The sequence below is a fragment of the Perissodus microlepis genome, chromosome 5, assembly GCF_051167445.1.
Source record: "Perissodus microlepis isolate ML-2025 ecotype Zambia chromosome 5, ASM5116744v1, whole genome shotgun sequence".
Taxonomy (NCBI): Eukaryota; Metazoa; Chordata; class Actinopteri; order Cichliformes; family Cichlidae; genus Perissodus; species Perissodus microlepis.
In genome coordinates, this window is record NC_140465.1 from 35,852,852 (window position 1) to 35,875,723 (window position 22,872).

General features: G+C 41.7%; 1 protein-coding gene and 1 long non-coding RNA gene across 3 annotated transcripts in view; one reads left to right on the plus strand and one right to left on the minus strand.

Annotated features, from left to right (window-relative positions):
- The first annotated feature begins 1,864 nt into the window (after positions 1 to 1,864).
- On the plus strand, positions 1,865 to 13,769 carry LOC146387798 (uncharacterized). Its single transcript, XR_014800321.1, has 3 exons — positions 1,865 to 2,022; positions 6,771 to 6,907; positions 7,135 to 13,769. It is a non-coding gene; the product is annotated as an uncharacterized LOC146387798 (long non-coding RNA).
- Positions 10,563 to 22,872, minus strand: part of mmp24 (matrix metallopeptidase 24) — an 85,990-nt gene continuing 73,680 nt past the window's right edge. For both annotated transcript variants that reach the window (XM_084929637.1, XM_084929638.1), the window contains one exon: positions 10,563 to 21,624. In XM_084929637.1, coding sequence (XP_084785763.1) covers positions 21,260 to 21,624 — 365 coding nt within the window. In that variant the 3' untranslated portion in view covers positions 10,563 to 21,259. The remainder of the gene's footprint in view (positions 21,625 to 22,872) is intronic.

Below are 22,872 nucleotides of genomic sequence, written 5' to 3' on the forward strand. Positions count from 1 at the left end.
TTTTTAACTTTAAAAGAACTTTATTGTCATTTAAATGAAATGTATGCAGAGTCAGTGTTTAGTGTGGACCCTTCTTCCCATCCCATGATGAGCAGCTGTTTTTATACAGAAACAAAATCATGTCAATTATGATTTCATTTCTGACACTAAATTATTACACATTCAGGTTTGTTTTTTTAATTTCATATTAATAATCTGTGCTGTTCTGGATAATCTGAAATGAAGGTGTTCTTTAGTTATTTTTCCAGCAGGTTTTTACACCATGTCTCTGTGCCTGCGAGCGCGTGCACGAGCACAGGAGGAGGAGGCAACATGAAAAAAAATATATCTTTAAACCGTTTTTTTCTTCCTCAACAACCTGCATAGCAACCGCCATCCTCCTCCTCCTCCGTCCTCGTGCTGCGCCGTGGTTTGCTCTCTCAGCCTATCACGTCGGCCTCTCCGCGTGACGTCTTGTTTTGGTGACACTTCCATTAGCTCGCCACCTGCGTGACGTCACAGCAGCAGGTTGGTAGAGAGGGGTGTGGGGTGGGTTACCAGGGCGGAGGGAACAAAGAGCGGCAGAGAGAAGTAAGAGGTATCACTCCGCCCCAGCGTTAAAGTCTGTTTATACCTGCGCAGGTGCGCCCAGAGCGGCGTGTGCCTGATGCGGGCACAGAGTGGATTTAGACTTTCATCTTCATGTGAAAAATTAAATTATATGCAACATTCTCTGACTGGAAGAAATTTGTTTAACATTTAAACCTATTTTCTGCACATTCCAGCACATAAAATAAAATAGTTTTTTGTGTTTACACTCAGTCTTTCAAATAGATGCAAGTAAAACACAGCAGAAAATAAATAAAGTCAAAGACTCAGCGGGCCTGTTGCTCTATTTTCACCTGTATAGCAGGCGGAGGTTTGCCCTGGTCAGTGGAAGAATCCGCGAGTTTCTCTGTGAATTTCCCATTACGTGGCAGCGCACTCGGTGCTTGCTCTGAAGTTTAGGGGTTTTTTTTCGCTGTAAAAAGAAGTTTTCTTCCCACGCAGTGAACAGCGGACACTGATGTTTTTGTCACTTTTTATGGAATCAAACTCAAAGTAAGGTCAGTACTTCCACGCTTTAAACGCTGCACCTCATACTCTCTCAGCACTTGTTATATTATCCATTGTTGATCTGCACACAGCTGTTGTCACAACGTCGCACTCGCTTACGTCACTGTCATGAGACACTCTTGCAAAAAAATCACGGTTTTAGTAACGCGGCGTGCTTACGGGAAAGTAACAGTAATCTAATTACCTTTTTTGCAATGGTAATCCCTTACATCGTCACTGCCCACCTCTGAAGAAGAGTCTCTCTTTGGACCTCTGAAGGGTTGAATAAACACGCCCAGGCAGACGTTATTAGAGGAGCTTAAAGAGCTTTTTCTCTGTTTAAGGATATTTTAAGTTTCTATTTTCACTTATTTTGCATCTGATTTTTCACCGTTTTCATCTCATTGTTTGTATCATTTTGCACGTCTCTGGTTTGTTTTGCTTCTGCTATTTGTGGTCATTTTTCGTCTGGAGTTTTACTGCTGCGATCATTCAGTGTCTGATGTCAGTTGTTTTTGGCGTGTCCTTGTCATAAATTCTATTTTTTGTCTGTTTTCAATCACTCTGGTCTCTTTGTGATCATTTTGCAGAAACCTTTTGTTCTTTACTTTGTTGTTTGTGTTTTGTGTGTTCAGCTTGGTCTGTTTTTTTTTCTCTTTGTTTGTATCTTTGATCACAACAATACGTTTTCTGTCTTTTACCGTGGAAGTCTATGGGGCTGCCTCGCTGCTGCCTCTGCTGGACGTCAGAGGAATTGCAGATTGTGGCACTTCCGCGTTGGCTTGGAGATTTCCGCAGAGTGATCCTTCTTCCTCCATCAGGATCTCCACAGCCTTCACTCCGCCGACACGTCGATCGGGATTCTCTGCCTGGAAACATCGCAAACTAATCGGAACCGGCGGCCGACACAGACGGAGCGGTCTCGCGGGCTTCGTGGGGGTCGATTAGGTGGGCTAAAATTAATCTGTGCTCCCCGAGCGGCTGTCGGAGCTCCTGTCCTCTCTGCAGGCGGAGCAATCAGATGTAAACATGTTTGCAGGCTGGAGCGGACCCACACGTGTCACCAACACGGAGTTAGAAAGCCTGAAACACGCGTGATCCCCTCATAATGGGTGACACACGTTAAACAGTCAGGACATGTTTGGTGTTTGTAATGAGGAGCAGGCCGTGGAGGTCTGATGAGGCACAGACACAAACAAACACGCTTCTGGTTCCGGGGTTGTCCGCTTAGACTCCGCCCACATCTGCACAGGTGTTCCTGCAGAAGGAAAACATGAACCTGCAGCAGCTTGGGCGTGGTCTTTGAGTTCGCGCGCCTTTAGTTTTCATGCATCTTTTCAGCCATCAGTCTGTTTTTGTTGTTTTGCGTGTATTTTAAGTCTATTTGTAGTCATTCAAGTGTATTTTTAGACATTTTGAGTGTCTTTGTTCTCGGTTTGTGTCTGCTTGTGCAGATTTTGCACCAGTTTTTAATTGTTCTGTGTCCCTGGCGTCATTTGTACCAGTTTTTAGTCATTTTGAGGCTCTTTGTGGCTGTTTTGTATGCAGTTTAAGTTGTTTTTGTATCTCTTTATACTGATTTAAAGTCTCTGTTGTTGTTTTTTCAGCTCATTTTCAGTTCTTGAGTCATCATTTTTGTTTTTTCTTAGTCATTTGTTTCTGCCTCCCACAGACTGCTTCCTTTGAGATAACTGGCAGGCTGACAGTTCGAGTCTGAGCCATAGCCAGCATGTGTGATTTAATCTGATCATGTACAACATTAAGCACTTTTATAATCATAAACCTTTACTGCAGTATTTCCAGTAGACATCAGAGATTTCTGGTCTTGTTTTTTACAGAAAAGGCTCATGTGGGATTTTAACCTGCATATCGTATATCAGCGAAGAAAGAAGCTGGAAACATTCAGCACATTTACAGTAAAAATATTAAAGTCGTGGATTTATTACGCATGAAGCAGAGTCCAACGTCTGTCAGCTAACGCCGCACAGTCCTGAATCGGTGACACCCGTTCATTAGAGCAGAGAGAGAATAAAACTGAGGCAAACTCACTCTGGCTTTAATCGAATCAGTAATGTAATTAATCTGCTGCTGAGAGATTATTTATCTTAATTATTTCCTAGTGGGTGGACCCCATTCGTGCCAAAAGTCTTTCATTACTGACAGAAAAAAAAGTGAGAACTGAAGTCAGCGTGGTTTGTGAGGCGGTGTTCGAGTATAACAGCATTCAGAGAGACGGCCTTCTGTGTAACTTTGGTCTCTTTGTTGTCACTTTGTGCTCATTTTTAGTTGTTTTGTAGAAATATTGAGTCTTTTTGCATTTCGTCACAGTCATTTTCAGTCTCTTTGTGGTCTTTTTGCACCTGTTTTGTGTCATTTTTTTCTTTTTTAAGTTGTTTTACAGAAAATCTTTGTGGTTTTTCTGCATGTTGAGTCTCTTTTTGTCATTTTATGTCTCCTAGATGTCACTTTGTCGTCTTTGATGTTGGTTTCTGTCCATTTTTAGTCATTTTGTGCCTCATTGTGATCATTTTTGTGCATGTTTTGTGTCTGTTTTCAGTCAGCTTGCCTCTTTGTGCTCATTTAAAATCATTTTTCATTCACCGGTGGTCTCTGTGGAGTTGTCAGATCGGAGGTACCTGCCACAGCGTTATGCTGTTGCAGCCAGCAGCTGCTTTCTGTGGGTCACATGTAGTTTTGTGTTCAGATGGGAGCCCTCAAGCCGAATCAGTTTGTCGTGAGCTGAAGAGGGCAGCGGCAGAGATAAGGAGGCGCACAAGTCAAAACAAAACAATATCTGAGAGGAGGGAGCCATTTTTAGCTCGGCTTTCTCTCCGGCTGTGATCCGTGCTGCACAGAGAGTCGAGGAGGGAAGCGAGGCGACCGCTCTGAATGCTGATCGAGACACTCTGAAGTTCAGCAATGAAACACACGTCGCTGTGATGAGTTTGTTCGGTGCTCGTTTGTTCCATTTTAACGGGACTGCTTTCTGACATGACTAATTTCTAACCCATTAATGAGAAGAACTTCGGTTGCCAGATTATTTAAAAGGCTCATCTTGGATCGTCAGGTCAGCTCTGTGAATAAAGCCAGTAAACAGAGCAGATTTCTGAATATCTTTATTTATCCAGGAACAAGTGTCATGATCCTTTTTTTGTGGTGCTGTGCGGTTCACCTAAAAACTAGCCAGTGATGAAACAAGTTCAACATGCATTTTTCTAAAAGTCACCAGGGGGCGACACCTCTCACCCAGTGCAATAGAAATCTGTGAGAAAACGAGTGTACAGTTCACCTGCTCCGTGACCTCGGTAAACACTTTCCTCGTGAGTTTCAGATCTTTAAATCTCTCTTGTTCCTTGAGCTTTTACCGAGCATTTTTTTGTGGTATAGTTCTATAAAAATGGAACGTGGCCGCCCCACCTTCACCTGTTGGTTTGTGGCGTCCTAATATGAAGACTCGGGTTTCGAAGCCGCTTCCTCACTGACCGACAACATATCCCCAAAACATCTGTTTCTTGGAGCTGCCATCACTTAAGAAATGGGCCTGAATGTCTTGGCCTAACTGGAGTCGATGGCTGTTTTGATGGAGGTCGCTGCCATGATGTCACCCGTTGGTTTCTGAAGTCACGTTTTGAACTTTTATGAGGCGCCTGATGGCAGCAAGTGACTCTTAATATATGCAAAATAAACCAAAGTACACAAATCCCCAGTAAAGCTCTTTTTTATCTACTTGGTTCAGATGAAAGGTGTTTGAAACTAAGCCATCAGCATTTTTACTGTTAAAACAATCCAGCTGTTCTCTTTTCTTTGTGCTCCACGTTTTAACGCTCATCCAGAGGATGAGCCTCCTCTGGTGTTAGATTTAGATCTGGGCCAAAGGAGAGGCTCATAATCACATTTATGTGAAAATTATCACAAGTTACTGCCTCGGGGTCCGGCCAGAAGGCCACAGTCATTACACATTTGTGAGGCAGTTAATATCTTCTTGTTTTACTGCCGCCGTTTCTTCCACTGGCTCGCCGGCGGTGTTAGAGACTCCGTTTGTCTCTGTGCCGTGAATGAAAAGTGCGAAAATATTCAGCAGCATTTTGTTCTCGTTTGTTCCAGAAACGTCCCAGCTGTCCCCGAGCTGGTGCTCATGCGTCTGAGTCTGGAGCGTCTGGAGCCGCAGGCCGACCAATCAGAAGCTGAATGATTAGTTCAGTTGTTTTTCTCTAAGGATGAATCATATTTAACATCAGCACTTCTTAACGGTAGGCCTCGGTCACACAGACCGGTCTGCAAACATCTGGCAGCTGCCGGTCGTTGCAGCGGTTGCCCATAGTTTATTTGGGTGACACCAACTTGTCTGGCAATCTGCCACCAACCAAAGCAAGCGGGTGGAGGTTATTGGTACAGCACCATCCTCACCACTGATAATATCCAGCAGCTTCCAGCAACCGTCACCAACCAGGGCACAAACATCCCAACGCTGCTGTGGCTCCACAGGGCGTCAGCAGCAGGCGTAGATGCTGTTTTCTGTTAACAGACAGAACTCGCTCTGGTTCGGCCTTCAGGGGAGGACTGCAGAGGAACTCTCAGATCTGAGTGGATGAGACTGCATGATTTATTCAGACTCTCCAAACAGCTTCTGTTCAGCCAGTTAATGAACTTAGCAGCGTTTATGCTTTTAGCCGATGATGGCGATGTTTTCTTACTGTTCCAGCTCGTGAAGCACCGACACACTCGTGTGCTTTATCGTCAGGGTAACACGATGCTGAAAAGTCCTTCTGGTTATGTGTAATTTCCCAGCATGCATTACACATGGCCGGGAAAGCCTGGGCAGCTCGCGGCGATCGTGTTCGGCAGAGTAAGATGATCCCTCGAGCTGCGTCCGGCGAGCTGATTGTGTTTGTCTGATTGGATTGGTGTCCTGGACGGGATTAGGGATGTCTGAGCTGATAACCAGGAGTGGCGGTGATGTCTGCTGTCCTCTTCCTCTCCGTCTGTATCTCTCTTCCTCGCTATCAAGGCCTTTCTATCTCTGTCCTCTCCCCGTCTCATTTCACCCTCCACTGCATACATTGCACCACCTCTTCTGTTTAGATAGAAGAAGAGTTTGTGGGTAACAAGCCTTTGACTTTTCACCCTCTTCACCCTGCGGTTTCTTTCAACCTGCTTCTTTCAACCAGAGGACAGATGGTTTGAAAGAGGAGTGAAAGAAGCCATCTATGTCCACTGTGAGCGACCATCTTTGAACAGAGGCGGAGGTTTACGACACCAACTCTCTGCCATCTATAATCCAGTTTTGAGATCCCTTCCCAGACGCCTTAACGCCCACTCACATCCTGGGTCATCTGACCTCAGGAATTCGCATGATAAGGTGGGGCCAGGTTTCACAATGAACACACCCGAAACTCTGGCTGATTGGGACCCACACCCAGTTTCACACCTTGGCTCAGGCGATTAGAGGATCATCAGGGGGTCCTTTTGTCCCTCTGTGGGGGGATACTCCCACTAGGTTTATATCTGGGACTCTCCACCATTTGACCTTAGAACTGAAGAAGCTTCTCGGATGAGAGGTGAAACGTCTTCAAGTAACTTAAAGAAGTCCAGACGCTTTTCTTTGCAAGCTCCTTTGACTACGATGACCTGGATGACTGAGAACCTTCACAGACATATCCTTTAACCTCAGCTTCCACCTGTGTGTTTTTCCTCAGGCGGGACTCTTTTTCATGACTAAAGATGGGAAGTGATCAGAGCCACGAGAGGAAGGCTGAGGAGACCGAGAAGGAAACTGAAAAGGAAACTGAAAAACACGAGCAGTGTGACAAAACTGAGGACGCGACTCCTGAAGGTAAACGCTCGACTCCACGATGGAAGCCCAGCGATGTGTTTGTTCTCCTGCGTTCACGCCAAGAATCTGGTGTATTTTTAGTAACTGCTGACCTGTAATTATAAAAAAGATTGTTTCCCTTCAGAAGAGGTCGTACTCAGATTTTCATTTTACAGAAGTAAAATGTCACCGCGCACTGAAATGTCATGCAAATTTCAACATTTTTGAAACGTGTTTCTCTTCCACAGAGGTGCCAGGAGAGCTGCCCCAGTGCAGGATGGGAAACAGGAGGGTGGACAGCATGTGTTTCATGATCTCGTGCACTAACTGGTACTGAACTGGTCCCCGTGTGTTGGGCTCGTGATGAAACAGATGCACACTGGAGGATCTGTCTGCGTCTGTGCTGCTGCAACAACAAATGCACAGGACTTCACTTTCCTTCAATTCGAAAACAAGACTAATGATAAGAGGAAGGGATGGAAAAGGATTTCAAACGATGGGTCACAAGAGTCGTGGACTGTGTGGGAGATGCTTGGATTTCTGGTCATGCCAATAAAGACTGAACAAAAGTAAAGAAGTGTTGCTCGTCATGCTCTGTGGGTCAGACGGCTGTGTGAAAACGATCAGAGAGAAGCGAGAGCTGAACTAAGGTTGCTCACTTCAGTTGTTGATGTTCAAAAAGAATTCGACTAGAAAGGAAAGGAAAGGAGGATGGAAGAGGGAAAGGAAGGAAAGAAGGAGATTGGGAAAGGGAAGGAAGTAAGGAAAGGAGAAGGAAGCAAAAAAAGGAAGAAAGCTGACAACGGAAGGAAAGGAAGGAAGAAAACATGAAAGAAGAAAGGGGGTTAGAGGCAGGAAGGAAGGGAAAATGGATGACAGAAAGAGAGGAAAGGAAAGGAAATGAGAGTACCTAAGGAAGGAATGAAACAGGAAGAAGACGACTAAGAAGGAAAGGGAACAAAGAAGCAGGTAGGAACAAAGGAAGGAAAGAAGGATGAAATAAGGATAGCAAAGGAGAACTAAGGAATGAGACCAGAAAGGGCAAATGAATTAAGGAGTGAAGGAGGAAAGGGAAAATCAAAGAAGGGAGCAAATATGAAAGGAAGTAAAGACGAAAAAGGAAAGAAGGGAACAAAGAAAAGGAGACCTTTGGGTCTAATTTGTTTCACTCAGAGCTGTAAAAATCCAAACACACTGCAGCGTGTTCAGAGTTCAGAGGAACGACATTAATCAACAGACCTAAAGAAGTTTCAGTTGAAGACGTGATGGATTCATCAGGAATATCATTATTCAAGTCTGTGATAAGATTAATGCTGCATATCTGACACTTACTGTCTCGTAATTATGAGAAAGTCTTCAGGTGGTTATAAATCATCTGTGCTTGAGAGGACGGGGCGACGGCGCCGAATGATTTAAGTTTAATGAATATGAGCTCGGGTTCTAACACAAGTGGCTCCTTTTTCTTTTTTTTCAACAAAGTCGTTCGGAGAACGTCACAAAAGCCCCGACTGGTGTGAACAGACGGGGAATTTTACAGGAAACAAGAAGGATGACGTCCCAGCCGGAGACAACATGAGCCTCAGTTTGGTTATTATATCAGATATTACAGCTCGACTGAAAAACTCAGACAACTCCTGTTCCTGCAATAGTAAAGGAAATAAAGAAGGAAACAATAAGGAAGAAAAGAGGGAAAAAAGGAAGCAGAAGGAAGAATGACAGAAGTAGAAAGGAAGGAAATATGAAAAGGAAAGGGTATGAAGATGAAGAAGTTGAAAAGGGAACAACAAATGGAAAGGAAAGGAAGCAAGGAATTAAGAATCAGTGATGGAAATAAAGAAGTATGGAAGGAAAGGAGGAAAGACAGGAGAGAAGATGATGGAAAGGGAGGAAGAAAAGGAAACGAATGAACAAACTTAAACTGTAGTTCCTCCTGTGACCACTTGAGGCTCCAGCAGTGACTCAGTGCCTGTAAACTCTCTGTGGTATCTATGGATCGATTCCTCCTTCCTAACCCTGTACGGGGTTTACAGGCTTTATTATTATAACCCACCCAGCTGATGGGTCCAGTCTGTGTCAGAAAGCAGGAATCAGGACTAGAAGATAAGCCTGGTATTAAAATGTCCTTTCATATGCTTTACATTGTTCTGAGCAGCTGCCTACAGTGTCTCACATGGTGGTAGAACTTTTAAAGTTTACCCAGAATGCACTTTTTTGGTTTCCTCTGCTGAACTATGAGAAATCAGATCAATAACGTAGCAACGCTTGCTTCTGTGTCTCTACATCACAGACATTACAACAGGAAGACGCCCTTTTCATGTGTCACTGTTCTGGTACAAATAACAGAAATGTGAATTTTGCACAAATGTAAGCTAACAATAACTTTGATAACGTTCGCTCACGTCTCATGTTGGGCAGACTTACTCACTACTTCCTCTTGTGGTCCAAAATGGCATTACGCCAGAGAATCCTGGTGCTGTTTTAACTTTGGGGATCTGTTTTACACAGAACATCATGGATGTTGCTTCTTCACGTTCTCCTGGTGGGTTCAGTTAATTTTACAATTAAAGAAACATCTTTTCATTTGACCTTCAAGATGAGAAAAATAGCAGCTGTTCAGTGAGGCAGGAGGACAGAGCGTAAGTCTTTCCATAGCAGTGTGGACGCGTGTCCTTGTGAGACATTAGCAGGTCGACTCCTCAAAAACCTCCGAGGGGAACCCTTAACTTGCTAAATGGTGATGCACTGACCCATTTCGAGCAATTACAGTTTCAGCCATAAAGCGTATGAAGTCAAAAGCATATGAACTGACCCAATGATCCATTTGGACGTAATAAAAGAAGTCGAATTTTCTCCAAATGACACATTAAATCTCCATGAAATTAAAACAGAGTTGGAAGGCATCAGTGTGTCTGAGCTCCGTCCCATTACTGGGCAGGTGGCTGAACATATTGCATTTCATCAGAAGAGCAGCATACGTGTCCCTAAAGGGGCATTTCTGCAAAATACCACAAGGCAGATTTATGATGCACATCTGTTAGATTTTTTCTGCTCATGTTGGAGATGCTCCGGAGCAGTTAACGAACCTGTGAAAAATTCATCCCCGATCAGGACTATTAAAAAAAAAATGAACTGTGCAGATTAATGCATGTACAGAAAAGTGATGTAAACACAGCAAAAATGCTTGTTTTCCTTTTTAGATCAATACAAATATGTCTGTTATGCAGCAGGGAAACGGCATTAAAGCGAACGCAGAAAGATCAAAAGTTAGATTAATGACGTTCGTGAAATACAGAAGGAAAAGGAGCACAGCATTGGAAAAATTTGAAATGATGCCCTCAAACAGCCTGCGGGGCAGAGACACAGAAGTCAGTCAGAAATGTAACCATGTTCACGGGAAACTCGGGCGTCCACAAATCAGCTCATTTCAGTTCAACTCAGACAACCATTATCTTCATAATGTGCTTTATAGAGCAAAAAGCTCACAACAGAGAGACAAGCCCAACAATCACACAACTCCCCAATGGTGACAGCTGGGAGGAAGAACTCCCTTTTAACAGGAAGTGACCTCAAGAAGAAACAGGGTTCATGGGTTTCAAACGTAACTCTGGGCCCATCAGAGATCTAATCCATGACTCATGACGAGTTATTGATCTGCAAAAAAAGTAAAAGAGTCGTCTTAGACAATGAAGTTTTCACTTTTATTGACAGTTCATTGTTAACAGAACAGGTGTTATTGGTATATGACCAGCGTGGACAATAAAACCAAAGCAAACATAGAAAAAACAACAACAAACATCTCTGTTCCAGTCAAGTGTTTAAATAAGAAAACCGCAATTATAATTTTCTCGAGTCATTAACGTAAACATGCCTATCCGATATAAGCATCGTCATAAAAATGGTACAACGTCGTGTGCAAAGGATGATGAGGTTCATCTTAAATAAGAGAGAAATAAAGATAGAAAACGTTCTATTTACAGGATGTCCGACTGGAACACGAGAAAAACCAAACTGTGCTTTAGTTCGCTTGTAAAGAAGTGAAGCCAAGGTCCGATTTTTTTCATTTTAATTTTATAATCAACCCATTTAGTCATAAAAACCCAAAAATCCAAAGAAAAACCAAACTGTATTTACAGAAAACGTCTTTTTCTCTATAAGAAAAACAAACTGAATCGAATCTCTCTTAAAGCTATTTCTGATAAAATCTCCCTAGAAGTAATAGTAGTAGTGAAACTATCCAGAGAACATCAGTATATCTTCAAAAAGTCTGCCAGACTACCTTTGATATGTTTTTATTCTCCTACATTTTTTTAGACAACGTTAGAAACTAAAGGCAACAACAGGCAAGTTAAAGGAAGACTCAGCCACGTGACGCCACTCCCAGACCTCAGCGACGCGTTTGTGTCAGTGGAATTTAAGAAAGCAGGTTTTTGCATTCGTTGTGATAAAAACGGTTCTGGATGCAGTAAAACGCGTTAATTTGGATTTTACAGGCTCTACAGCTTCATACGACTCAGATTTTTGTCTCAATCACAACATAAAGTGTGTTCAGCTCATTCTGTGTCCGAGTCAATCAAACACTGAAACATTCAAAGGCAGTAGAAATATAAAAGAATCTGCAATGGAAACTATTTAAATAGATATTCGAGACATTCACATAAAATAAAGATTTCATAGTTTCTGTAACATTTTCTTTTGAACAGATCAGGTGAGCATAACTAACAAACATCATTTCATCGTCGCGTTATTGTGACTTAATCCTATTTTTATTTATCTGGTTGTTTTGAACTATTTTACTGGTTTGACTTAATCAGCTGTGGCGTGTCCGACGCTGTAGGCGCCGCACTGAATGAAAAACATTTGACTTGAATAAACGTATGTATATGAAATCCAGCAAAATAAATATTTCCTACTTCCTGTAAGTTAGCAGCACTAAAAAATATGATTTATATTTATCTATAATTAATTTTCGCATTTGACACCATCAAGTAAATAAGAGTAATTTTTAGCTAATTATTTTCCTTTTATATGAATTTAATTATACAAACTTTTTTTGTTACACTGTCTGAAACTGCTCTCTCTTGTAAATGTGCACTGAGCCTCGATGGGATTATCTGAGTAAATAAAAGAAATAAAAAATATTTTGAGGTATTTTCACTGCAGCTGCTGTTTTTACAGAACTGCTGATTTTTGACATTATAAACAATGTAAAATAAGCTACAATGTAAACCTGTTTGCTCAAAGTAATTAAAGATTATGAGATAAATATATATATTTGGATCAAGACGATCCTTTTTCAGATATCTAAACTCATTATTATTTATTAACTTGACAAATGAGATTTTATAATCAAAAAGTTTCAGGTTGAGGTTATAAAACTATGACGTTTTTAAAGCTCTGCTCGTGTCATGAAACGGGACTTTGTAGATGTAAACGTGTAATCAGGAACTGGAGGCTGTCTGTGGTTACTGCGTCCATCTCAAACAACCTCATCATCCATCATCTTCACTCAGAGCTTCATCGGAGCCTCGGCTTCTCCTGCTGGTCAGGATGGAGCACAGAGAGGATTACAGTGGAGCTCATTAGCCGTTAAGCTTATGATTGATTTCCAGGAGAAAGAGCAGCTAACGTGTTATTGATCGGAAACACAAAGATCGATTTAAACCCGAGTACATTTCTATATTATCACAGCTCCTCATATTTGTTTTGCTGCTGTGGACTCTGTATGATTCGGCATGTGGACCAAACCAAAGCTATTCTGGGAGCCAGTCATGCTGAAACACCACATCTGACATCACTTTAATGGTCGTTGGGACAAAGTCAACTAAAATAATCAAAAAGTTTCATGATTTTTGCCCCAAAAATCTTTTATCTATCGCCATCTTTGACAGTTCTCTCACCTTAGCTGCTGCACACTGTACGGATTCATAATAAACGGATATTCTTTGGAACCATATTTTTATAATGTATTGAGAATATTGTGCATAGCATTGTTTGCGTAATTTCGTCTGCAACAAAACAAAAGCTAAATCTAATGATGTCGACATCATGTCTTTTATTTCCAACCGCCTTCCCTCTTATTCAATTTCTCAAATGTACAATTTAAGTTAAAGCACTGCTGCATGGATAACATGTAGAGATCATTATAATAATTATTAAATGGGCCTATAATGCGATTTGTGTGAGGTGCTGCAGCACTTGGGTTTGAAATCTGCTGAGCGTTTGGTGAATTCAGGAGCCTTTTGCTCCCCGTGTGTCTGTGCACAGCTTTGTGTGCTCGGTGCAAAAACACACCGATTTACTGTGTTTCTTATGTTTTTGCCTCCTCTGTGGATTTGTTACTTAAACAGGTCAATGAGCAGGTGAAAGCCTCGTGCAATCAGTATATGCAAGGCCCCTGCTGACTTTAGCATCTTCTAGCTCAAGTTATATATTAATATTATTTTTGTAATATATTGTGACGTTGATTTGAAGAAGCCGTGAGCCTTGGTGAGTTCTCCGTCACCCGTGGTGTCCCTCAAGGATCTATTCTTGGCCTAGTTCGATTTTCTTTATACCCACTCCCACTGGGATCCACTTTTGGAGAGCTCATAATAATTTTCAGTTTCATCTATATAGCACCAAATCACAACAACAGCTGGATCGAGGCAGTTTATATTGTAAGATCATCTGTTCCACAAAATGCTTTTAGATTTTTTAGGATCTAAACTGTATCAACAAACATGCAATAAAAACCTGTGCATGGCTTCAGCCAGTGTGCCGACACTCGACACAGACGCCACCATCGAACACTGGCTGTGGTGTACCGGCCTACAGGGAGGTCTCAATATGTTGTTACATCAGCATCAGTTTATTACTTCCCTGTTTATTTTAAAATTAATTTTAAGGTTTCATTATTTACTTTTAAGCCATTAAGTGGGCAGATTTTCTAACCAGTTGCTTTTCCTGGTCTAAATCTTTGACCACTTTTACACTGATGCTCAAGACATACTGCATACGGACCTGGATTTGATTTGAGGTATAAGTAGGCAATGATACACTTATTATGTATTATATATGAAGATTATTATAGATTTGTTGTTAGACAGTGTATCAGTGTTTTGATATGTACAGCACTGAAATCTTCAGATTATATTTAATTTCAGGGAATTGTTAGGAAACCGTTGGACCTGTAAAGTAAAGTGTTACTACATCCACGATAGCTGCATTTCTCAGAAACGTTTTTAAAAAAATCAAAGTTGTTGCTTTGCAGCGTCTCGTTGCTGCCGTTTCTTCTGAACGACCATCTCTGGCGAGTGTCACCCAGATCAGGAGTGGCGGTGTCAGATAACTAAGTCTACCTTTAAAGGCAACTCACTGTTGTCCGAAGCCACCAGAACATCGTCCGCAGACCTGGGACAACATGACACAGACTTCTGTTCATTTCTTTGCTGGCGACCAAGTTTCTCCTTTTGTTAAACTGAAGCTGACACACAGACAGTCGTGAGAGTAGGAATGTGGAAAGAAGAGAAACCAGGTGCCAAAGTTGACAAATCCAACAACAGCAGCAGAAATGAAACACAATTCAAAGACAGTTTATCCCAGGTCTGCAGATCCATAGAAGAGGACCTTTCGCCCTCTGTGACAAACACAGAACTGAGCTGAATAAATACGTTTCAAACTGAAAGAGCTGTGGACAGACAGTGTCCTTCACATACTTTAAAAATCTCATGTACATATATCTTGTCTCTATGCATGTCCCATAACTAATATGAATAATCTGATCACAACAGCATGTTTTCTTCCTGTATCCTTCTTCACGTTGCACAAACAGACATCTGCTGAGAACACTGTAAACAGCTATTCTTCTGTAAATCTCAGTAAATATATACAAAGACTTTTCTCCCAGAGGATTAAAGTAGAGGTGGTGGTGAAACTTTAGTAAAGAGTGCATGATTTAAAAATATCTTTATTTTTAAATCATGTAAAATACGATGGAAAATTTACCAGCTCACCACCCCTCCTGTGTGAAAACTGAATCCTCTCTTGAAGTACTGCAGGCCGCTCGAAAAGCTGAACTTGCTGCTTAACTGAGAAAAAACCTCCATAAAAATTTGTTTTGTACAACCATTCCAACCTGATGAGGATGAATGAACACAAGGTCTGGTTTTACAAAGAGATTTTAGTTAGATTTTCTTTTTTTATGGTTAAAGCGTAAAATCTGTATTTTTAAATAAAAATAAAACGAATCTATTAGATCTACAAACATTTAAATTTCACTGATTTCAGCTAGTTAAGGTTAGCTGTTGATCCAGTTTTAAATTTACCTCCTTATACCTGTCAGAAAATTTAAAAAAGTACAATATCTGAGTTACTGAGACTATCACACTGTAGTAATCTGAAAGCTAAATCTGAGATTATACTGTAGAAGTATATATAAGCCTGGTGCAAATTTCATCCCATTGTGGTTGAAAAAGTAAAATCATAGATAACTTTTAGATAAAAAATATTGTTGCATAAAATGCATAGTCTACCTTTTGAGACAAAGCTATAAATACAGTACAGCCATAAACATGAGTGTAAAATTAAACTGGAATGACACCAGATAATTACAATAAACAGATTTAACTAAACCAAATATTTCACTTAGACTTTAAAATCTAAAATATTGTTCTTAGGATCAGAACATTAACTCTAATAGTTGAATACAAATCTAATTTTAGGAATTTTTAAATTACAAATTGTAGCAAATTAAACTAACTAGTGTCAGTATGACGTTATTTAAAATGGACACTTTCACTGACCTCATAATATCACATTAGAATATTTATTATCTATTTAAAAGTTTTCAGCCTTTCACATCTGATTAGTCCGACTGAGAGGCAGCATTCAGATGTCTAATTGAGCCTGACGTTAAAGGTAAGCCAGACTAAAAGTCTGTCTTTGTGAAACCAGCCCTCGGAGTCACTCATGTCAACCTTGACAGGAGCCTGAAAAAGAAATACGAGTCAAGCGACCCACCGTAAAGCTGGCAGCTTTAACCCGAAAAGTGCTGAAAAACCAGCACCAAGAACTGCATGAAAAGTGTTTCTCTCAACATGAACATATACTGCTGAAGTGCCCTGGAGCAAGGCACTTAATCCCCAACTGCATCGGTGCAGCGACTCGGCGGCCTGCGACATGTAAGAAGATGTAAAGAGATTTTTAATCTGCCTGCTACCGTCATACATACAGTAAGTACATGACAACAACACTGACATTAGTAATAATGCTGTGTGCGAGCTAAATAACAGCTGAGATTGCAGATCAGCACCGAGAGCGAGAAGAATGTCGTAGGAGACCATTATTATTACACGCGTGAGCGCTGAAGCGGGGTGGGAACCCCTCGTTAGTGTTAGCGGCATGAAATGTTTATCCCCTCAAGGTGAAGACACTGCAAGAAAACTACAACTCTCTATCTCCTCCTCGTCTCTCAGAGCAGCTATGACAGCGCCGAGCCTGGAGCTACGCTATTTACAAACCACAACAAACAGCCAACTACCAGCTTAACAAGCTCGAGGATCACACGACATCTGCCCCACGTTTCCTCCAGAAAAGTCAGGAAGGCAACCAGCTAATATACCCGTCGAAGCAGTTTACAGTTCATCAGCTCTGTTCATGTGCAGCATGTCTTTAAGCTCCGTTTTTAAAATTAAGATTTCAGCGTGACAACGAGACGGTATTAAACACTGACCTGCTGAAAAAGCCTCAAGCTGAGCATTTTCCTCGTTGCTATCAAGACGTTTTGACCAACAAGAGGAGGATCTGATTGCATGTTATTGACTAACAACCTGACCCATATAATGACCATAACTTGTTTTAATCACTCAGACGTGAGACGAGTGACCACAGAGTCACCAACAAAGTGTTTACTGAGGTCACAGCGAGGAGCATAAACGTCTGCACGAGTCAAACCCGGGCAGCCATCAGAAACTTTGCTTTCTTTTTACACAGAACAGGTGGACCATGAAAAACAGTAAGTCACCTTTTTGGTCATCAAGAACTGACAAAGTCATCTGACCAAATATCAATAAGTATCCAAGTTAGCCTTCTGTTCATTGTACAGCCAGCTGTTTGTCCTCTGCACGACTGCGGTACTTCGTGATATCCCAACAGAAAAGCAGTCAAACTTGGTGCACAGCCGCTAAAGTTGGTTCACGTCCTGAACCTTAAAGTTTCTTGTAACGCCTGTGAGAACACTGATCGTTTCTAACTCTTAGTGGAGCCGCCGTGTTTGCTTTTGCAGCATTTGTACATGGAAATGTCGAAAAACACCCAACCTACTGATGACAGCACACGTGACCCCGTCGTTCTCATTACTTTTCAGAGTGCAGCTTTTCAATTTTTCTCTTTTTAAATTTCACCAGCCGAGGAGCTCTGTTCAAACCATCGAGCTGAGAAAGCACAAAGAGAAAAGACGAGTTTGGTCCTGGAGGCAATTTTCTTTGGATAGACGTTCGTGTTTCCGTTCGGCTGCACGACCCTCCCAGCAGACTTTTTCTGCATGCTGTAAACAGGCTTAAAGGTAAAAAAGCAGCAGAATGTCTTGTTCTGCATTTATTGGACACCTTCAAGGAACAGATATGCACTTTTCCAACCTAGTCGAAATAGTGCTGTGGGGTATTGAATGCCATCGATTTGTGCTGAATGCTGCGTGTGCTGAATTGCTCTCGACAGCAGCGAGTAATTGCAAGGATATACGCCGCGAGCACATTCAATTACTGCAGGACAGAGAGCTTTGTGGATGAGCCGACGAAGGCAGGGTAGAGAGAGGGAAAGCTTTTTAAATGTTTGGAGTCTCGAGCAGGTTTGTTGCACCTACTTGTGCAGGAATCACATCATTAAGTGTTTTAGGAACAAGATAAAACAGGGACATTGTGTTTGCCTGGGCTTAAAGCGGGGCTGTATAAATGTTCAGCTGCGTCTGGATAAACAGTGACTCAGTCGGGATGTCCCAGCGGTGTTTTTTAGCTGGAGGTGCGAGGTCACGGACGGGGGACTCCAAAGCCCCTTTGGGGAGCAGAATGGCCTCCGCACGACCCATTATGAGTCATGTTAGGAGGGTTAATGGCATTTAAATGAGCAGCTTGTGTGTTTAAATAAAGCAGCCTTTATAGTTAGCAGCGCAGCGCTGCTGGAGTGTTACATAACAGCACTCAAATCTGCTTCTTTGAGGGTACATCGCTGCCTTTGCGAGGCCAGATGGATAAAACTTTTCATCAAACAGCACAGACATCTTTATGTTGGCGTCCCGCTCAGCAGCTGTTAGAAACGTCCAAACTTACTCCCTAAAATTTTTCATTTCAAAGGATTAAAGTGGAAACAGATTGGATGTAGATTTCAGTCTGTCCTAACAAATCTTTATGTACCCAAACACATATCGTATAACTTCCCACTTTAAATGCATCCATATAACTTCATATTGCGACAGATGACTGAGCATATTTGCACAAAACTAACACGTAAAGATGTTTAAAACCATAAAACCTGCCAAGTCAGAGCTAAAGACGAAGAGGAATATTGGCACTTTTTCACACCACGCTGTAGCCTCCACGGTGAAATCTCTTGTCAAATCAAATTTATCGAGTTAGTGGTGCTCACTGGACGTGACAGAGGGCTTCGTACAGATGGATTTAAATCCTAAAAAAAAAAGACAGGAGAGGAGCCCTGATGGATTCAGGAGGAGGTCGAGGGGGAAACGATTAGGAGGACAAAGAGACGAGAGGCCGGACGGATGAGGAGAATTACAGCAGGACAGCAAGAAAAGACAGTCGGATTAAAGTGAGGGATGCGAAGGGCATGTAGCCCCTATTAGAGCTTTGTGAGCAGAAGTACTTCATTAAGCTTGGTCAATGTCGCGGCGCCGCAGCCGGCATACTAATGCAGACCCACGCTCTCCAGCTCCCTGCAGTCAAACCTCTCCTTTAACTTTGTGTTTCCTCCCTTTCTTCACTGTAATTAGTCTTTCGTTAATGACATTTATAGAAAATTGAAAATATGCTTTGGAAGAAACATCTCTGCGAATTTAGTAAAGTTTCCACCAAATCATTTTTCCATCGTGTTAATAGACTGAAGGTTGCATCTGGTTTAACCCCATCCTGCAGAAATGCTCATGCTCAGTCTCTCCTTATGTTGAACTGACGAGGATACTAAGGCTACGTTCACACTGCAGGCGAAGGCGCATCAAATCCGATTTTTTTGACCCTATGCGACCCATATCCGATCATGGTGTGACAGTGTGAACGGCGCAAATCCGATATTTTCAAATCCGATCTGGGTCACTTTCATATGTGGTACTGAATCCGATACATATCCGATGTTTCAGAAAGCGACTGCTGTTTGATGGTCACGTCGCATTAAATCCGTCTTTTACGTCACTGACGTAAGACAGACGCCAATTATCAGCGCCGGAGAAGACATCGCGAACGCTTCCTGGCCATCCAGCGTAGATGTCAGTGAAACTGTTGGGAAGACGACGTTGGAGAAACGTGAACATTTTATTTATACTGTATAATCTGCAGATTCTGACAGAAATCTGCAACTATCCTTTGAAGCACCGCTCCTCTAAAACAGCAATAAGGATCATTGTTAGGTTATTTACATTATTATGTAAATAACAAAATAACTTAAAGCAAAAATTGGGAAACGTAAAGTCCGAAGTCTTTATATTAAGGCCATCGGTCAAACAATACTGTTGGTCTGGGTCTAAACAGAGCGCGTTGTGTGTGACGTCTTCTTTTCCGCATGCGGGCGCTTTGAGGGTTCACATTAGAGCGCGTTTGCGGTCGCATTTTATTTGTAGTGTGAACGAGCAGACAAAAAAATGGAATTGAGCATTAAGACCTGCAGTGTGAACGTAGCCTTAGTATCCCTCACCAGGTGACCCGTGCAGTCTTAAGTAATCGGTCACCACACCGATAAACATTCACCAAGTTTTTTCTAGTTACAAAGAGGCTGCCGTCTTATTTTCACTCTGATTGGGTCATAACTAAAATAAGTTTGATGTGCGTGCCGTGGTAAAACACAAAGTCACAGGTGAGAATAAATACTGACTATTATGTAACATTTAAGAGAAGCTCTGAAATCATTATTAATCACATGTATGTTCAGAGGAGGAAGAGCCAATCAGACACGAGGTTACTTTAAAGTTCATTCCTCAAAAATAAACCCTTACAATTTACCCACTGATATGTTTGTAGCTGCATAAACATGAGTAGCTTTTCTCTGCGTGTCCAGTAACAACAGTCCGATATATTTTATAACATATAAAAAGGGACAGAAAGAAAATCTCCTGCTGGTAAAAAAGCTAAGTCAAAGAAATGGTTTTAAAGGAACTCTGAACTTTCTGTTGTGGTTAGCACCACTGCTACATGCCATGAAAGGAAACAAGATTCAAGTAAAAAGCACAGCGAGGGCATGAATCCTTTTTCCTGGTTCATGGTGCTTCATGAATGATGATATTTTCTACAATCATTAAAAAATGTCTCATGAGACGATTCATGGATTTATAGAGCTCCTTAAATCTGAGAGGATGTTTAAGAAGTTTAGTGTTAGCATTTTGCTAAGCTGTAGAGCTTTTCCACGTCTATACGCCGATGACTTGCTATTCTACGCCTGCAGAAACCAACCAGTGTAAACAGGCAGTGTAAACCAGTGCATTTGCTTTTTGAAAAAAATGTGGCTAGCTGAGGGGGGTTTTAGATGGACCAAGACAATAGTGATGTTTTTTGTGAATGATGAAAAAAGAGAGAAAAAGGTCCTCTTTGACAGTTTAACATCTCAGAACAGCTGAACGCAAATCAAACAAACATCAGTGATCCACAGAGAGATCCTTGGTTTTTTTGTTATGGCCTTTCTACCTATATTCTATTTTCAAGTTTGATATTTGAAACTGTTTCTCTTTTTTTCTTTAAATTTCATCTGACTTGTAGCAGTTCACATATACAAGTTGTTAAAACAAGCTTGGAGGTGATATCTGGCTTAGAGGAGCATCTTTCTTTCTCCACTCTTTTTAAATTTTCACTGAGCAGGAGAGCGGTGTGTTGTACGTCCCAGAAGAAGGTTTCAAAGTTTGTGTTTCCCCCTCATACGATCCCATTTAAGTGAAAGCACAAACAGAAAGATGCATTTTGAAGTCGTTTAGATCATTCTGGATGTGCTATAAGAAACAAATCTCTCCCACTCTGAGCCAGAAATCTGAATCCACTCCCAAAAACACATTTTGAGTGTGCAATCATTAGCTTTTTGTCCTTTGCTAGCATTTTTGGCCATTAGCCTACATTAGCTAGCTAACGCATGACTACAGCTCGACCGTCCATCAATCCACGACCTTTGACCTATTCTGAATCAAGTTGGCTGTCATACCCACTCCTGAACAGGGTATTTATAGTAGTGCTGTGTCATGGTGTTCTGCTGCACTCCTTTGTTTTTAAACTGAAAGATCGTGTACACGAGCACCAGGATGCACAGCGACAGAATGCAAGGGATCACCACGGCGATGGCATTGACTGTCGGGGGGACGTCGTTGATGGTCACAATGATGCCGACATCATCCGGGGGCAGCTGGCGGTCACCAGGGTTACCGTTGTTGCCGGGGCGCTCCATGTCGGACTGGTCGCAGCCCATCCAGTCACGCAGGATGGACTTTGGATATCCAGGCTCCACAGTCAGCTTCTGGTTATCGAATTTCCAGTACTCCTTCCCCTTGTAGAAGTAGGTGTAGTCTGAGGATGGGAAGATGCAGGGGCAGGAGGATGGGAGAGTGATATCAATGAAAGACCAGAGCAGAGGAATCAGTCAGGTGAACTTTTTTTTACTGAAGCAAAAATAAACAGAATACACTGAAAGTACAGCAAATTAAGCAACTACCCAACGGCCTCGGACACTACAGGGACCCAAAAGACTTGAGGATATGTTGCTGTGTCTGATAAACGTGGCTTGGTAGATACACACAAGGTATCTTTGGGCAGAGGCGCATTGAACGTTTTTTTCAGATTAGTCCAATTTAGTTTGTGGAAGGACTGGCAGTGCATTTGTAGGTTTGTGTAGAGTTTTGGGAGATGTTCTTCGCTTTCTTTACTTTAAACCAAGCTAATCTGATTGCATTCAAAACCAGTGGCAAAATAACAGCGTTTGAGGCAAAGATGTAGACTAACTGCAAACTATTCATTGGCTGGACTTTGGTCAAGTCTACTTAAAACTTGTTCCAAAAGGAAAACTGTGACATTCAAGACACTCTGCTGCTTTCGAGAAAACACGTGTTCAACATTTGTTGCCCTCCAACAATTCTTGCATCTCTTTATCTGTTATCTTTTTATATATTAGAATAAAGCAAACATAAATAAAGGCTTCTTGAAAGAATGCATGACAAGAGAAAAAAAGTTGTGACTCAAATTCAGGATCTCCAGGCAATAGTCGCATCCCCGGGTTGATGATGCTGACATCAGAGACGAAGAGGCGATGATTATGAAACTAAAGTTTATCACACAATAAATGAGCCATAGTTTAGATGTACATACATATAAATGGTTCTAATGTGTTATTACAAACAAACACGCTCCAGTAATACTAGTTATTGTTGTGTTTGTCATTGAGGCAGGACACAGAGGCTCCACCACGTTGACTTCTGTGCAGTTAACTTCATACCTGTTCATATGGAATTTCCACATATTTGACGCACGCAAAGGAAAATATTTTAACAGACGAACTGTAAGGCAAAAATGCAGGTAAGGGACTTGAAATATAGCATCTTGTAATTTCCAAAACGATGTTTGTTTAGCATGTAGCTAAATAGAAATCAGCACTAACCCCTAAAGCTATTTGATTTTGACCTGCTGGACGTTACGACATTAGAGTCATGTGCCCAACCTTTTAGCTTTTTTAATTAAGAAGAATCGTGAGCTTCAACATAGCCGCTAAGTTTCATCGCCCTGCAAGCTTCAGAGCTCCAGCTGTGAACCATCTTAAACATC